Source organism: Hippopotamus amphibius, chromosome 5, assembly GCF_030028045.1.
Source record: "Hippopotamus amphibius kiboko isolate mHipAmp2 chromosome 5, mHipAmp2.hap2, whole genome shotgun sequence".
Classification (NCBI taxonomy): domain Eukaryota; kingdom Metazoa; phylum Chordata; class Mammalia; order Artiodactyla; family Hippopotamidae; genus Hippopotamus; species Hippopotamus amphibius.
In genome coordinates, this window is record NC_080190.1 from 84,014,696 (window position 1) to 84,033,091 (window position 18,396).

The 18,396-nt window shown below is 45.0% G+C and overlaps 1 protein-coding gene across 2 annotated transcripts in view; it reads right to left on the reverse strand.

The window, feature by feature from the left end:
• The window catches only part of NID1 (nidogen 1), a 93,405-nt gene that overhangs the window by 25,759 nt on the left and 49,250 nt on the right, over window positions 1–18,396 (reverse strand). For both annotated transcript variants that reach the window (XM_057736098.1, XM_057736097.1), the window contains exons 10-12: window positions 15,604–15,729; window positions 9,714–9,863; window positions 8,570–8,692 (exon numbers count right to left, since the gene is read on the reverse strand). In XM_057736098.1, the coding sequence (XP_057592081.1) occupies window positions 8,570–8,692; window positions 9,714–9,863; window positions 15,604–15,729 (399 nt within the window). The remainder of the gene's footprint in view (window positions 1–8,569; window positions 8,693–9,713; window positions 9,864–15,603; window positions 15,730–18,396) is intronic.

Consider the following 18,396-nt stretch of genomic DNA (forward strand, 5'->3'; position numbering starts at 1 on the left):
CAGAATTTGAAAAACTCAGAAATGAGGCAACAGAATTCAGGAAAGAATTCGAAATTTAAAAAAAGAATCACTTCAGAAACGAAGATTCAACTAGATGGAACACAAAGTGAATAAACATAACAGGTTATGCTTTAAGAGAAAGAAAGTGGAGGTGAGGAAAATGTTTAAAGACAAAAAGAAAGGACACCAAATAGATTTAAGAGATCAGGGCAAATACTGGAGATTGGCAAAGAAGATTCAATATGTAAAACTGGAGTCCCTAAAAAAATAACCCAAGCAAGGAAGGAGAACAAATACTAAAACTAAAATTCCAGAAATTTTTCCTGAAATTAAAAGATGTGAAATGACAAACTGAAAAAGAACACCATGTAACTAAGACCCAGAACAACCAACACCAAGTCATATTCTAGTAAAACTATTGAACTTTTGAAGGGAACTATGGAAGAGAAAAAAAAAAAAAAATCCTTTGGGCATCCAGGTAGAAAGGGGATGTCGTCCGATTAGCATATGCACTTTGGACAGTCATGCTTTACGTCAGAGGAATATTTGAGCTGGTCAAGGAAAGAAAATGAGCCAGGGAATACTGTTTCCATGAGCCTTCCTGAGGAATTTACTAGAGAACAGCCTTCTGACAACCAAATAACTAGAGAGGCATTGACATAAGGACTGGTAACAAGCAATAAACAGTTACTTGTTGAACTAAGACTAAATGAGGGTTCAAAGTGAAAGAACATAGGGATTTCCCTGGTGGTCCAGTGGTTAAGCTCCATGCTTCCACTGCAGGAGGCGTGGGTTTGATCCCCGGTCAGGGAACTAAGATCCCATGTGCTGCAAGGAGTGGCCAGAAGACACAAACAAACAAACAAAAAACAAAGTGAGAGAATACAGTAGGTGTTGGTTACATGTACATGCCCAAGCAATGTAGATGTAACTATAAAAATAGGAGAGCATGTGCAAACAATTTTAATTGTTCTAAGAAAATTGTATGGGTGGTAAATAGTATTTGAATTCTCAGCCTGTTATGTGTGTAATGTGGAATGAAGTAAATAAGGACGACGGTCTATTCTAATTCTTATACTCACTGTGCCCTCGAGAACCAGGATTCTCAGTGTGGAAGAAAGGAGATATAGATACAGTCTAGACGAGGTTAAGGAACATTCCTGCAGTCATGAATTTGAAGTGGAACTATCAATACAAACTCATGAATCCCTGGCTCTGTCTGAGCATTTCCGCTACTTAGACTGCGGTCCTGCAGTGCTATTTCCCACTGAAAGAAACCAGAGCTCCGTGGAGAAATGGCTGGTGCTAGTTCAGAAACAAGGAAGCTTTTAGACATCACAGTGGACCCTCTGTATCTGCAAGGTTCCACACCCTCAGATTCAACCAACTACAGATTGAATATATTAGAAAAAAAACCCCAGAAAGTTCCACAAAGCAAAACCTGAATTTGCCACACAATTTACATAGCATTTACATTGTATTTACAACTATTTACATATCATTTACATTATATTCACAATTTTTTACATACTATTTACATTGTATCCAATATTTATAATCATTTCCACAGCGTTTACATTGTATTAGGTATTGTAAGTAATCTAGAGATGATTTAAAGTATCTGGGAGGATGTGGATAGGTTATATGAAAATACTACACCATTTTATACAAGAGACTTGAGCATCCATGGATTTTTACTATCCTGGGGGAGTCCTGGAACCAGACCCCAATGGATACTGAGGGATGACTATGCTAGGATCATGTCAAAAGGACCAGAGGCCAACTCGAAGAGGTTCCCTTGGGCCAAAGGTGGGACTCTGAACCACAAGGAAAATAATGATTACAACCAATTGATACCCATGAGTTTATAATGATATTAAAAAACAATTAATTAGCAAACTTCAGTGGCTAAGAAGAAATCAATCTGTTATCTTGTCAACCAGTTAAAAAAAAAAAAGGGAGAGATCCAAGCATTTATCCTGCCTTTTCTTTATGAAATGTACCACTGGGCAACCAAAGAGTAGATGAGGCAAAGCATTTCTTTACAAGTGTTCCAAGTAATAAATAAATAAAAAAAATTACCCACCATGATGACAGAATGAGACTATCACCATTTTGCTACCAACTAAACGTTAACGGACTTAAGCAATGAGTATCAACTCCAGCTAATAAATGAGAAAGAAATAGTAGAATAAGCATCCCACCATTTGCCACTCCCTGGAAATTAATGGGTCAGGACACATCATTAACGGCTCCTAAGATCACAAGGAGCGAGGCGAGCAGACTTTCTGTGCTTCCGACGTAAGGTAAAACCACCTATGTCTCGCCAAAAGGACTGACCCTGAGTCTGATCAAGCTTCTGGACTCAGCTGCCAGTTTGCAGTCAACGTGGAAGACAGAGCGTTTTGAATTGCACCAGATGGTGGGAAGCTACAGCTCGGACGTCTTGGGTTCTTCAGCAGAGAAACTTCAAGGACAAGAAAGGGATGGCAGAGGGAACTACAGACAGAAAAGCGAGCCACTCTAAGTCTACAGTGTCTAGGAATGTACACGCATGATGAAACTGTGAAGAAACGCGAGGAAGTGATTCCTATGAAAGTGAAGCTGGTGGTTGCTTTCCGGGAGAGGAAGGAGGCAATGACCGGGACACAGCACCTACCTGCAGGGGCTTCTGGGGCTGCTGGAAAGTTCTCTTTCTTGATCTGGTTGGTAGTTACAGGGGGGATTCACCTTAGCTATCCACCCTTGAGCTATCTATCTGTTCTACATGACTTTCTGTATCTATGTCTTATCTTACAACAAAAAGGTAGAAAAAAAGGAGAGCAAATGGGAGAAGAGGACGCGGAAGTAGAACTGCAGACCACCCTTATGAGGAATTACACTATAAAAGGGAGGAGGAATGGGACGGCAGTGGGGAGGGCTGGAGGGGCAAGGGAAGTCCTCCTTGGTGTCTTTTAGATGAGAATTGGCTTCTCTGCAGGCTGACTGGAATTATCCAGTAGAGACGGAAAGAGTCACCATCCAGGATGGGGGGGGGGGGGCAACCGCAGGAATGGCAGTTTCATCTCAAACAATAACGTGGCCCATTCAATGAATGTTGATTGGAAATTTACGATTTGTCATTTGGTTGGTATTTAACTTGTAAATGTTTTGCTTTTATAGTTCTAATAGAAGTTGATACCTAGATTTCTCCATAATAATCTAAGCCAACCCTCAAGGTCTTAAAAATATTTTTCTTTCAAGAAGAGTCTTACTCAATTTTGAGAAGAGTTGCTTCAGAAAATTCTTTTCTATGAAGAGTTCAAAAAACCTTTTTGTAAACTAAGATATTGTTCAGCCCTCACGTTCCTTATTTGCAAAATAAAGGAGAGGAATTACAGAATTTCTGGAGCCTTTGCCAGCTCTCAATGGGAAATTTGAGTTTTCTAACAGTGGGTTTGTTTGGAACAAAGTGCAAACGGTAACACAAACAACGGACGCATGGCAAACAAAAAGTGTTCGTCAAATTGTTCCTCGGCGTTCCTTCCTTCATGTTGTATTATACTGAGTGTTTTCCTCTTTCCATGCAGCCCTACTTTCTGAACTCTTTAATTCTCTTTCCACGGAGGCAAAGATGGGTGGCGAGGATCTGGAGGCAGTATGCTGCTAAGTATGCCTAGTGCCAAGCATAAGGTGGAGTGATCAAGCATCCCTGGGACTGGTATTTGTCCCTAAAAATCGGGCTTTACATCTCCAACCCAGGACTCTTCATTCTCCTTTCATCCTCTAATAAGCTCTCCTACATTGCAAATTTCCACCCAGTTCCATCCCCCAGACCTGCCACCTCCTCATATTCCCACACTCAGGTAATTCCCTTTCACACTGTAGGAGGGTTGGCCTGTGACTAATAGTATCAGGAGAAGTGACAGCATTGTCACTTCCAAGGTTAGGTTACAGAAGACTGTGGCTTCCATAAAAAGGAATGAAATAATGCCATTTGCAGCAACGTGGACGGACCTAGCGATGACCATACTAAATGAAGTAAGTCGGAAAGAGAAAGACAAAAACCATAGGATATCACATATGTGTGGAATCTAAAAAAAACAAGGATACAAATGAACTTCCTTACAAAACAGAAATAGACTCATAGACATAGCAAACAAACTTATGGTTACCAAAGGGAAAAGGGGTGGGGGAGGGATAAACTAGGAATTTGGGACGAACGGATACACACTACCATATATAAAATAAGCCAACAAGGACCTACTGTAGAGCACACGGAACTATAGTCAATATCTTGTAATAACTGATAATGGAAAATAATCTGAAAAAGAATATATACATACACATACATACATGTAAAACTGAATCACTTTGCTGTACACTTGAAGCTAACACATCATTGTAAATTAACTGTACTTCAATTAAAAAATGCAAAAAATAGTTTTTAAAAAACTAAAAAAAAAAAAAAAGACTATGGCTTCCATCTTGGGCACTGCCCCCCTCCTCGCTTCCTCTGAAGGGAGCCAGCTGCCAGGTCTTGAAGATGTTTAGGCATCCCCGTGCTATGAGGAACTGGGGGCCTCCATCCAACAGTTCGTAAGGAAGGGAGGCCTGCCAGCCACGGATCCTTCAGCCCCAGACGAACCTCAGAGAAGACTGTAGCCCAGCTAAGGTCTTCACAACAACCTCCTGAGAGACCATGAATCCAGGCCACCCAGCTAAGCTCCTGAATCCCTGCCCCACGGAAACTGTGAGACAATATACATTTACTGTTTTAAGTTGCTAACTTTGGGGGAGAGTTTGTTACAGAGAAACAGATAACTAATGTGGCAGCTTTCAAACTTCCTGACCACGACCCACAGAAATGCATTCCACTCAGCAATTCAGGACACACACGCACGCACGCTTACACACACACACACACTTACACTCAGCCATGCACTAGACAAGCATATACAACTATCATTTCATGAAACAATACTCATTCCTACTGCATATACTCTACCTACTCTAGTTTCTTGATTATTGTTTTCTATTGCATTCCACCCATTGAAAGGAAAATGGTAATAGTGACCCACTGACCTGATCTCACAATCCACACATGCTTTTGGGCAAAGAGTGCGTTAGGACAGTGGGGAACAAGTCATCATGTTTTCTGTTTTGCTTATCGTTGGTTGATACTGCAGTAGCCATGAGCTAACTGATCACCCCTAAAGCCAGTTTAGTTTTTTATTTTTTTCAACTAGTCCCCTCTGTATAGAGTAGGTACCAAAAAATGCTGCCTGTCTAATCCCTACACTTCATTATGTTTGGCAACAGGAGCCCAGATGACACTATACTTAATTTTTTGTTAATATTTCATTAACTACTTAGTCATATAAAAATTTTAAAAATATGAAAACCTCTGTGTTCATATTCCAGTCTAAAAAAAAAAAAAAATCACTAGAAATGCAAGTGCAGCCCTTGTGTAGCCCTCCCCAACCCCAATTCCCTCTCTCCCACCACAGAAGTAAACTTTATCCCAAAGTTTTTGTTTCTCACTCCCATGCGTGAATTTTATAGTTTTATTGTATACATATATACACATGCAGTTTTCTTTTTATTATAGGCTTATTTTCATACAAATGGGATCATACTGCATATATCCTTTTTTAAAAAAATATTTATTTATTTATTTAGGCTGCACCGGGTCTTAGTTGCAGCATGCAGGATCTTTAAGTTGTGGCATGCAAATTCTTAGTTGCAACATGCATGTGGGATCTAGTTCCCTGATCAGGGATTGAACCCAGGCCCCCTGCATTGGGAGCATGGAGTCTTACCCACTGGATCACCAGGGAAGTCCCTGTATGTAACCTTTTATGACTATTTTTTTTTTTTGCCCAACACGCTGTTGAGATTCAAGCATTAACTCCAGTTCACTCATTTTAACTGCTGTATATTATTTCATGGTATAAACTGTATCCAGACTCATGTGTCCACTCCTCCTGTTGGTAGTCATCTAGATATTTTTTCTGTTATAGCAATATTCAGTGGACACATATATTTCTAGTGCACATTCTCTCTCGAGCATATAACTAGATGTTGAATTTCTTAAGAAAGCAGGATTAAACACCTAAACAATCCTAGCAAAGGGCTCTGATTGGTTTTATCCTGTCCTATCTTCGTATCCCAGGCTACAGGCCTGGATTTGTTTCTGTTTAGTCAGCAGAGCCTTGAAGAGGGGTCAAGGAGTTGGGTTAAAAAAACAAAAATGAAACATCTGCTTCCTTTTAACTGGAGATGTGAAGGAAACCTAACGAAATAATGCCTTCGTCATTTTTAATAGCTGCTGGAATGCCTTAATTCAAATGATCAGGAACTTCTCTTTATATAACCTGCCTATCAGAATCTACGGGCAGAGCTGTGTCTTTCACTCATCATTTCAGGAACAAAAGGTTGATCCTTCCTGAGTTCATCTAGGCTGGGGGGGCACAAAATTTTCTGTCAAGGGCCAGGTAGTAAACATTTTAGGTTTTTGCAGGCCTTACAGTCTCTGCCACCACTACTGACCTCTGCCTATGTAGAATGAAAGCAGCCACAGACTATCTATAAACTAGAGTACAACTGTGTTCCAATAAAACTTTATTTACAAAAACAGGCAGTGGGCCAGATTTGATCTGCAAGTCACAGTTTTCTGACCCCTGTCCTAAGCGGAAGAAAACAATTTAGGCCAGCAATATGTAGTGCTATATATCAAAATTTAAACTTAATCTGATATTTTTCTCCTTTTAGATCCTCCACTACCCTAAAAACTGGTCACACCCAGTCCTACTGAGAGTATGAATAAACAAATGCTTGTATACACCACTGGAAAATGGTACATTCATTCATTTCCTCAACAGCTATAAAGAGCTATGCGTCCCACCATGAGCCAGGTACTCCACTGGACACTGGGGACGTGGAAATAAAATGCACAGGCATCCTACGCTCAAGGCACTCAAGGCTAGTGGAGGAGACAGACGCTGAAATAGTTCTTCATTGCTCAAAAAAGTGGTGAAACGGAAATTTCCACTTATCGCTTATTGAAACATTGATGGTGGCATAAACATATGTGGCCAAACAACAGCAGCAACAGCAACTGAAGATAAGTAACAACACAACTGGCTAACTCCAACTGGAGGCGTCAAATACATCCTTAATCTCATGACAGGATACCATGTGGTTTAAGGGACTGAATCCAGGTTGGTGTACGTCGGGCAGACTTGGCTTTGAGTGTTAGTTCTAGCACTTGCTACCTGTGGGGCCTTGATTGTGCCTCTATCTCCTTATGTTTCAGCATCCTCTATGTAAATGGAAATAGTAATAGTACTTAAAGAGATGATTATGAACATTACATGAACTAGTGTAGTGAGGGAGGGATGGACTGGGAGGTTGGGGTTAGTAGATGCAAACTGTTACATACAGGATGGATAAACAACAAGGTCCTAGTGTAGAGCACAGGGAACTATTTTCAATATCCTGTAATAATGGAAAAGAATATAGAAAAGAATGTACATATGAGAGGAAAAAAAAGAGAGAATATAGGTAAAGCACCTAGCACATAGTAGGTTCTATGCAAATGGCAGCCAATTATACATGTTCATTCGACAGTATTTACTGAGCGCCTCCTAAGTTCCACACTCAGTCCAGGTACTGAACTAGGGCTATCATTATCATTACGATCTAACGAGACACCACTCAAGTCTCAGGTCAGCAGGCAACTTCAGAAGCTGCACAGTCCAGGTATAACAGGTGGTACAGACAATGGTGTAGAATCCTCAACCCGCAAATGGTGGCCCTTCACCACCCCCACCCCCACCCCAGCCCAGCTCTATTCCCCGTGTCTCTTAGGAACCTGTGACGGTTAACTATAGCTGTCAACAGGACTGGGCCACAGCGTGCCAGATATTTGGTCAAACATTATTGCGGGTGTTTCTGTGAGGGTGGTTTTGGCTGAGATCAACCTTTCACTCTGTAGACGGGGTAAAGCAGATGGCCCTCCCTTAGGTGGGCGGGCCTCATCCAATCAGTGGAAGGCCAGAATTGCACACAAAGGTGGCCCCTGCCCGGAGCAGGAGCAATGCTCCCTTCCTGATGACGTATGAATGGAACATGAGCTTCTCCTGCCTTTGGATTCAAACAGAAACACTGGCTATTCCTGGGTCTCCAGGCTGCCAACTACAGACCTTGGGACTTGCCAACCTCTATAACTATGTGGGTCAAGTCCTTCTAATAAACCTCTTTATAAGTAAATAAATTAATAAATAAATTAATAAATCATACACACACACACGCATTAGTTCTGTTTCTCTGGAGGGCCGTGACGAATAACAGGTCAGTTCTTATCTTGCACTGCTCAAGTCCCAGGGATGGCCGGCCTCCAGGTTGCCAGCACAGTTCTGGTCCAGGTGTGGCCCCACCCTGAGAGTAGTGCAGTGTGCACCCTGTGTTACTGCGGCCGGGCTCTGATCACCCACCTCAACTCTCCACGGAGCCGCCCACATCCCTACCTCACCCCCTCTCCCAGGGCCATGTACTCAGTCACCTCCAAAAGTCCCCAACACCTTACCTCCAGGCACGCAACGGAAACCGTCTCCCTGGTAACCAGGTTTGCACTGGCACGTGAAGGACCCTGGAGTGTTGTAGCAGAAGGCATCGGGGTGACATCGGCTTGGCTGGCATTCGTCCACATCTGCAAGACAGCCACCAAGCCCAGGGAGGGTGAGGTTTCCTCTAGAATTCCCAGTTTACACAATCATCTAAGTCACGTGCTCCCTTTTGGGGACCCAGTTTCTGATCTGGGAACAGTGATTGAAGAACTCATTAAACATGAATTATCAAAACACTAACGCCTCAATTTCTATTTAGTGCATTTACAAATGTGTTTCACTTTGACGCGTTCATGAAAAATCAAACATGCAAAGGGAAAAAGAGGATTTTTTTCTTCATTATTTCCTTCTCATCATAAACCAGAGCTTCAATAATGTCTGAGAGTTTGGAGACAGATGATTAACTGCTTGACGGAAAAATCTCAGAGGTCAGAGAAAATTCCCATGTTTGGTAACAAAGTATTTCAGAAATTATAATTTCTTAGAAAAGCTTGGACTTTCCAGAAATACTCTACAGTATAATGTTGAGTAATTTTGCAAACCAAGGGACTGTGGAACTGGTTCAGAGTCATTTTACTTAAAATTATCTTTGAGGGCACCCTGGCTGCCAATGATGGACTGATCTGAGATCCGAGAGAATTCTGTAGAGTCATTTATTCTCTGCCTCTGCAGTCACTTATGCAAAAAGGGGACTTCACTTTTTTGGGAGCACAAGATTAGAGCAGGCCAGGTGAATGACTGTATATATCTCATTAAATAAAAGGCTGGACTTTAAGCTCCACGTGTGTAAGGACTGTTTGTCTTTTCACGAAAGACAGTCTTCTCAGTCCCTAGCAGACAGCAGGTGTTTAATTACTCCCTGAATGAGCAAGTGACATGGAACAAAATGGTATGGGGAGGACAAGCGTCTTCCCCAATAAGAACAACCCCTCAAATAAAACGCATAATTCAAACTACTAGAGATACCAAATGCAGCCCGTTTACTCAGTAGAGTTGAGAGAATAATTCTCTTGAATTCGGAGGTGACTCAGTAATTAGTATATAAGTATTGCCCAGGGAATTTTTTCAGGTTGCACAGAGAGGAAAGTCAGAACCACCACGCACCTTGGCAGGCTCGGCCATCCCCAGAGAAGCCCGGCAGACAGGAGCACGTGTAGGAGGAGCCTCCCAAGTAGATGCACTGAGCTCGCTGGGGGATGTCACAGTCGTGAAGGCCAGTCTCGCAGTAGTTGATGGGGCGCTGGTCCTCGATGGCTTCAGAAAAAAGGTTGACACACAGTGTTTGGAAGAGTCCCCTGCACAGTCCCACGGCCCTTCGAAGCAGTGTAGGCCATTGAGGTGGACTATATCTGGACCCCAGACCTCCAAGACATCTCTTCAGCTTCATCCCTGGTCCCGGCTGGGTGGTACCCCTGGCTCTCCGCCTCCTTCCTCCCACCTGGATCTCACCTCTGATAAGTCTTCGCAGCCTGACACCACCGTGGGTCATTCAGCCTGGCTTTCGACCTCAGCTTCGCCCCAGGGCTCTGTCTCAGGCCACTCTCCCACCCAGTCCCCGGAACCTAACTTTCCCTTCGTTTGGATGCGGGGCTGGAACACTGCAGGTGGATACGCTTCCTGTGGCAACTCTGCTGGCAGAGTGTTTGCAGCTGAGGACCTGAGACTTCCACATGGTGTCTTTGACCTTGGCTCACTGGGCAGGGGGAATTCACTACGAATGCTGAAGTCAAAGTCACCCATTTCCCACCAAGGAAGGTGAAATAAAGTTTCCCAGGGAATGAGACAGGTATGGTAGCATGACTGTGGGCCTCTGGGTGGGCAGCTCTAGGTTTCTACCAGGTCCATGTGAGTCCACCACGCAGCTTTGGGTAAATCACATAACTTCTTGGAGCCACGCTTTCCTCCTCTGTAGAATAGGAGTGACTTCCGCTTGCCAAGCACGAGGAAGCCCAGGAGATGGGATTATTATTTTCTAAAGGGTCCTGATGACAAGACTCATAGAATGAGGGCTTGGAAAGAGGCATGTGACACAGAGGCTAGACAATCACACCCCATCTTGTGCTGTTGCCTCCACGTGAGTCAAGGGCTGAGGGCTAGGGGGTGATTTCCAACAGCTGGTTCAGATGCTCTGCGGTTTGTGAGGCACTTAAACTTCTGGTCTTACAGCTCTAAGGCCCAGGTCAGAGTCCCAGGCCTCTCAACGTCATAACAGAACCTTTCCTTCCCCGCAAGGAGGCCCTCAGTGCTTAGATTATCCTGGTTACAGGAGGACTCCTCATCTTTCTCCTCAGTGAGTCTTCCCAAGATTAATTCCAGTGTATCCTGCCTCATGCTTCGGGAGAGAGAGCTCCAAGCATTATCAGGGGACAGGTAAAGAAGAGGAGCCTCTTCAGAGGTCTGTGCCCATGAGAGGTTAGTAAAGTACCGTATTGGTGGATGGAGGCCCAGCCTGTGCACTCAGCAGCTTAGACTCCTGAAGCTGGACCATTAACTAACTCCCATGGGACAGGCACCATCAAACCAAGTCTTGTGGACCAAAAGGTTACCGGGTTTTAAAGTGCTACAAATGGTCCAAATTTCTGTCTGGAAAGCAGTAACCGAGGTCCCACTGCATCAGCCCAAGGACACACTCTGTTTCCTTGGAGCCCTCCTTTCTTCTCACACGTCCCATCATTTCTAACATTCTTCTTTTCTCCAGGGTCCTCTTTCCCCCAACTCCTTCAGCTCGCAAAGTGTGAAAGGGACACTCTTGGAGCACTGGGACCAAGAAAAAGGTAGGAAAAATATATCCAGACAGAGCAACCAGCAAAGAGTCTCACTCTTCTTCCATCAAATATTAATGTCATTTATAGTGCGTGAGTGATCATTTTACACGTTGTGTTTGCTCCAGCCTGATTTTACCCCACCCTTGGTAACAGGGGAGGACCTCGCTGCAGCACGGGTGGGTCCTAATGTCCCCTGCCCCGTCATCACCTTCACGATCACTTCTTTTGGTTAGTTCCCTGACCAGGGATGGAACCCAGGCCCTTGGCAGCGAAAGCAATAAGTCCTAACCACTAGACCACCAGGGAACTTCCACACCTATGTTTCTATAATCCTCAGATCCTTTCTAATTTAATTGTATAGTTTTATTAGTTTATAATTTAATTTTTTAAATCACATTTTCCTTTATGTAAGACCATTTTTCACACCAGAGCAATTTTCTTCTTAAGGAAGCTTTAGAACTTTACAACTCCAAACGGTTTGGCTCTACCTTTTTCATTTTCAAAGTACACAAGGCATTTTTAAGCAAACGTTTCAAATCAATGAAAAGGAAAGTCTTTCCTAAGGCTCTGAGTGGCTGCTGCGGTTTCCATAGCCCTAGACGTTCTCCTCAAGCCTCACACGAATGGAGTTTCTAGATGGTCTTACTGATTATATTCAACTCAAAGGGAACTCATTTTAAAACCAGACAGTCACTGGCAGATCACTACAAAAGACAAGCTGCCCCAGCAACCCAAAGGAGACCTGTTCACTAATGTACACAAAACGGGCCACCAGCACACCCAGCTGTGTTTCCCTCAAAGGCTCCTAACCCCTCAGGCTGGCAATTTCCTACAACTCTCACCCTGCCCGTCAGCTAGCCGGGGGTGCAGGGCGGGAAGGAGGGGGACGTTTTGGAAAGGACAGAAAATCAAGCTCAAAATGGGAATTAAAAATTACGGGGGCGGGGACTTCCCTGGTGACATAGTGGTTAAGAATCCGCCTGCCAACGCAGGGGACACGGGTTCGAGCCCTGCCCTGGGAAGATTCCACATGTCACGTAGCAACTAAGGCCATGCCCTACAACTACTGAGCCTGTGCTCTACAACTCGTGAGCCACAACTATTGAGCTCATGTGCCACAACTACTGAAGCCCATGCGCCTAGAGCCGGTGCTCTGCAACAAGAGAAGCCACAGCAATGAGAAGCCCGTGTACCGCAATGAAGAGTAGCCCCCACTCACCGCAATTAGGGAAAGCCCGCACGCAGCAATGAAGACCCAACACAGCCAATAAATACATAAATAAATAAACAAAAATTAATTACAAGGGGGATGGTGGGATGAACTGGGAGATTGGGATGGACAGATATACACTATTGATACTATGTATAAAATAGACAACTAATGAGAACCTGCCGTATAGCACAGGGAACTCTACTCCATGCTCTGTGGTGACCTAAATGGGGAGGAAATCCAACAAAAGAGGGGATATATGTATGCATATAGCTGACTCACTTTGCTGTACAGCAGAAACTAACACAACATTGTAAAGCAACTATACTCCAATAAAAATTAATTTAAAAAAATTAACTGCACTTACACAGTCAGTTGGGCTTTTACTTTTCCAGCTCCTGCATTTCTGAAGAGAACCCTGAACTGTGACCTGGAACGGGCAGAGCTGGGGGGCTGCCCTGAGATGCAACCACCCAACGTGACACTGGTCCCCGAGAGACACCCGTAAGGCTGGCTGGGGCTGGGAAATAAGGCAACGTGGAGAAGGGAGGTGATGCCGAGAAGGAAAGACAAACCGAGGGTAAGAGGCCACGCGTTACAAGGAGAGAAAAGGGCAGGGAATAAACAGCCCTTAGGAGGGTGGTTCACACAGCCTCTAGTAACTTTAAGTTCTGAGAATAAGATCACAAAGGTGAATGGTGCACAACCACTTTTCCTAACAACATGACAGGCGAGGGAGAGAGAATAGGAACGCTGGGTGAGGCCAGGCTGAGCCTTTAGCCTAAGCTCAGCCCTGCTCCTGCCCTGACCCATGGGCAGGTGCACAGTGCCGTTCACTGTACAACTCGGGGCCCCGACCCCCCCATGCTCCGTACAGGCCACGTATCAGCGGGCAACTGTATCGACACATAAAGGTGATTTGCAGCCCAGCTGCGGCTCTTTTCCTTTGTGTCAACATACTTCTCACGTTCCAATTAACTAAAAGTTTGCACCCAGTGGAAAAGAGAAAGTCACCGGCTTACAGAAAATGACAAAGATGGAAATCAACAAAGCAGCCCCTCCCCTAACAGAGACCCAACCTCATGGAAAGACAGTCACCTCTGGCCATCCACAGGCCCAGACCCTCACAGTTGGCAGGGCACGGAGCCCCCCGGCCTCCTAAACTGTCCAGATTCTTTCCTCACCCCTCCCTGCTCTGACCTGGACAGATACCATCCCAGCCCAGGCTTCAGCCCAGGATACAGCTTTAACAGGGAATTCCAGGAGAGTGAAGCTGACCACTAAATTATCCAGTGACGAGCCTGAGTTTTTGTTTGCGTTCAGGCAGGCTTGCTTGGTTTTACCCAGTCAACCGTCTCTCCGCGTGGTGAGTCTCAAAGGAGCCAATTAAAAGAGGCAAAGGCCAAGCAGGATGGAATTACGCAGAGGCTGTAAGCAGTGAGAGAACTAGGAAACCTCGATGCCACGTCTCGGTGGAACTTAATGATCTCCAGGTGGTTTTCACACTTGTGTCTAAGCAATGGGGGTCCACTATTTAAACATACTCTTACTCAGAATTTGAGATACAGGAAAATGAAATAGTCTGCTCACAGCTTCCTGTGTCTCCGTTGGCAGATCCTGGGGCATCTCCAGGGGCTCCATGGGGCACAGGAAGCCAGGGTTGCAGTCTAATCACCTCATTTTACAGGGGAGGAACTGAGGCTCAGAGGGGTTAAGTGTCTTCCTCAAAATCAAATGCCTAGGCGTGGACGTTCCCCCACCATCTGTCTTGCCGCCCGCCTCAGCCCTTCTGTGAGGGTGGGCGCGAGCAGGGGCTGGAGAAACCCAGGACATCATGCGTCACACACGTCTGTCCCAGGACTGTCCACGTCACCACTCAAGGGGTAAAGGATCCGCCACCCAAGCTTGAGCCGAAATCTAATGTAAATGGTGCCGCCGTGAAAAATAGGCCTTCCAATTCTCCTTCATCTCAAAAAGCAGACAAGGAAGTCAGGCCACATTCACAGAAATTGTTGTTCTCTACGGGGGGAAAACAAAAGATAGAAGTAACTTTAGCACAGCTGAAATCTCAGCTCTGTGCAAAGGGGACTGGCCGTCTGTCCGCTCACAGATGTTTGGGTCACACTCAAAATATGAGAACGGCCTGTTCCCTCCGCCCTCAAGACACCACCTCACCCTGAGACCTTGGCGGCCTCATCTGAGTTGCAAGACAGCAAACAGAAAGTATGCGAGGGTTTAGTAAACAGCCAGGAAGGGGCAAGGAAAAGGCTCTCTGATGTGCTAAAAGAGGAATCTGTTTTAAATCGGGAAGAAATATCAAGTTCAGGTGGCCCCTTCAGCACGCTGCCCTCCAGACCTGAAAATCTGCAAGAATCTTTGAACTTGAAATTCTTGGAAACAACAGGTCAAAGTGCAGCGGTAGGAAAAAGTGGGGAACTTTAAACAATCTGGCTCTTTGTGGTCAGCGTGTCACCACCATCACCAGAATCATCATCCCCCTAAAGCTTAATTAGCCCAATTAACAGCCTTAACTGCTAACTTTGATAGGCTATGACGTTATGCCAGGACTTGTGGCTTGTAAGATGGAAATCCATAAACAGAAAGGCGCCGAATGGAGTTTTAGATGCAAACCAGGAAGAATTCAATCTAAGGCAGGGAATGACATACATGCCTACGTGGTGTTCCCTCCACGAGAATCCCAAGGACACTAACTATGAGAAACGTCTCATTGTTTGAATAGCTATGAAAAGAATAATGAAAAGAATTAAAAGGAATTTTGTAAGCAGGGAAGGGTATTACCTGTGTGGACAACATGGCTTATTCCTTGTACCTGGGACTCTCCAGGTAGTCGGAGGGAAGGAATAAAGTCTGATCCACCTTTGTAAACTGTCCTCCCCAACAATGGAACCGGGAACCTTCCAACGCAGCCAGGAGAACTACCTGAGGCAACGTGGTTCACGCAGGTGCTGACCTACCACCTACGAATGACTCGCTTTGAAAAGTCACCCACAGCACTCACCCACGCACGTTCCCTCCTCTGAAAACCGGTAGCCCTCCACACACTCGCATCGGAAGGTGCCCGGGTGGTTATTGCAAATTGCGTGGTTCCCACACACCGAGGGCTGTTCCGAACATTCGTCGATATCTACAGCAAAAAAAAAAAAAAATTTAAGATATATTTATTTTTGCCGCACCGCTCGGCTTACGGGATCTCAGTTCCCTGACCAGGGATCGAACCTGGGCCCCCTGCAGTGGAAGCACCGCATCTTAACCACTGGACCACCAGGGAATTCCTCCCAAATGTTTGTTTAAATGCTGACTTTAAAGAAAAGAACCTTTTCAAACACCGCTAAACACAACAGAAAGCATTCTGGCACACAAATGGACCCACTTTAAAACACACCTTTTTATATTCCAAAAGTAATGTTAAAGAAATCTCTTTTTTTCTGGGCATAATTTGAGAGTGATCCCCAGGCCCCCCTCCTGAATAAATGTGTGCTTTTCCCTCCCCCGCCCCGCCTCCTGGAGTTAGTTGCTGAGCCCGGCGTCCACGAACATCAGATGGGCAAATACGTGCTGGAAAGATGTGCAGAGAAGTCTCCAGACTCTGAATCAGGTTCTGACACTACAGAGCGTAATTAAATATGCTCTTCTTCAAAAATATTTCCTTTCTCCAATGACAGTGACAAAGCAAAGCTGGACTGTTTAGAGCCTAATTGTGATCCTTGGAATGTTATCCTGAGCTTAATGCACTAAAAACCCGTTAACTCATAAGGCTGTGAGTGATGCTCTCCCACAGGACAACACTGTGGCTGTCGTGTGGGGTGACTGGAACAAAGGAACGCGTGCTTTGGAGCTGGACACAGCTAGGCTCAAATCCTGCCTCCTTTGGTAACCAGCTTGTGTGGTCTTGGCAAGTCGCCTAACTACTCAGCCTCAGTTTCCCCATTGGTAAGTACTCACACTGCTATTCATCTTGAGGGGTTGTGAAGATTACAGAGAATGGACGGAAGCCTAGCCTACTCAAGAAATGTCTATTTGGACTTCTCTGGTGGTCCAGTGGTTAAGATTCCATGCTCCCAATTCAGGGGGCAGGGGTTTGATCCCTGGTCAGGGAACTAAGATCCTGTATGCTGCATGGTATGGCCAAAAAATAAAAATTAATTACAAAAGAAAAAGAAACGTACCCATTATCATTATCCTACACCACCAGCCTCAGGGATGCTCTGATTCTAGGAACACAGCCCTTGGATGGCCATGGCATTGGAGGCCAGTCTGTGGCTACCACTACAGGACGGCTGGCTGGCTCGGACAAGAAATCAAGCTACTGTGTCATTACCTTGGTTACCTGTCCACTGATGGACTGAAATAAGTACATTCACACAGGATCCTTCTGTGCCAACGTCACTCTCAGAGTGTACAGGTACTTCTGGCGTTTTTAGAACTCTGGGAGACACATGTGAGGAAGATTGCATATTGGCTGAGACCACACAAAGCCCCCTGCCCCACCACAACTCCCCCTCCTCAATTCCATAATGGGACTCTTCCTCATGCTTCCACCTCCGATGGCCAGTCTAGCCGGTCTCTTCACTGGTGAGGCAAAAGCCCTGCTGGCTTATTGGACAACATTGCACAAGACAAGCATTTTTGCCACATCAGCCCCAGAGCTGGACCTATCCTCAGACAAAAACCTGAACCAAATGGCATTCAGCTTTTTGAAACTATACTGCAATGTACGTTTCTGCGACGTGTTTAAGATCCAACATCTCATATCACTTGTATACAGAATCTAAAGTATGGCACAAGTGAACCTATCTATTTACAAAACAGAAACTGACTCACAGACATAGAGAACAGACTAGTGGTTGCCATGGGGGAGGGGCGAGGGAGAGGGATGGACTGGGGGTTTGGGGTTAGCAGATGCAAACTCTTACATTTAGAATGAATAAACAACAAGGTCCTACTGTACAGCACAGGGAAGTATATTCAATATCCTGTGACGGCGGGGAGTGGGATGGATTGGGAGATTGGGATCGACATATATACACTACTATGTATAAAACAGATAGCTAATGAAAACAAACTGTTTAGCACAAGGAACTCTACTCAATGCTCTGTGGTGACCTAAATGGAAAGGAAATCCAAGGGAGACGGGATATGTGTATATGTGTGGCTGATTCACTTTGCCGTAGAGCAGAAACTAACAACATTGTAAAGCAACTATACTCCAAAACGAACAAAAAAGTCCTGGGATAAACCATAATGGAAAAGAATATTAAAAAAAAAAAAGAATGTCTATATGCGTATAACTGAGTCACTTTGCTGTACAGCGGAGATTGGCACAACATTGTACATTAACTATACTTCAATTTGAAAAAAAAAAAAAACAGCTACAAGATCTCAGACCAGAGGGATGGCTGCAGGCACAGCTGGAAGCTTACAGAACAAAGCCCCTCCCAAGGCAGCCTCTTGATGAGCTGGAGCTGGGGTGGGGGTGGAGGGATATTCAGCAAGTGTGCACGTTCCAGCTCCATCCACCAGCTGCTGCTTCAACAACAAGGGAGAAAAGGAGCCTTCTGGCTTCACTGTCTCTGCACTACAGCTCTCAGAGGACACTGCAGGCCCAGATGTCCGGACACACTGTGCAGACTGCAGGGCTTCGTGGCTGAGACTCAACTGCCAGAGCACAAGAGCACGGAGCAGCAGTTTTCAATCAGAGGGACAGAACACAGTCACCCGGGGAAACGTCCCAGCTTCGTTCCACCCCAGGAAGATTTACGCAAGGGGAAACTGTGTGTTTCAAGAAAGCGTC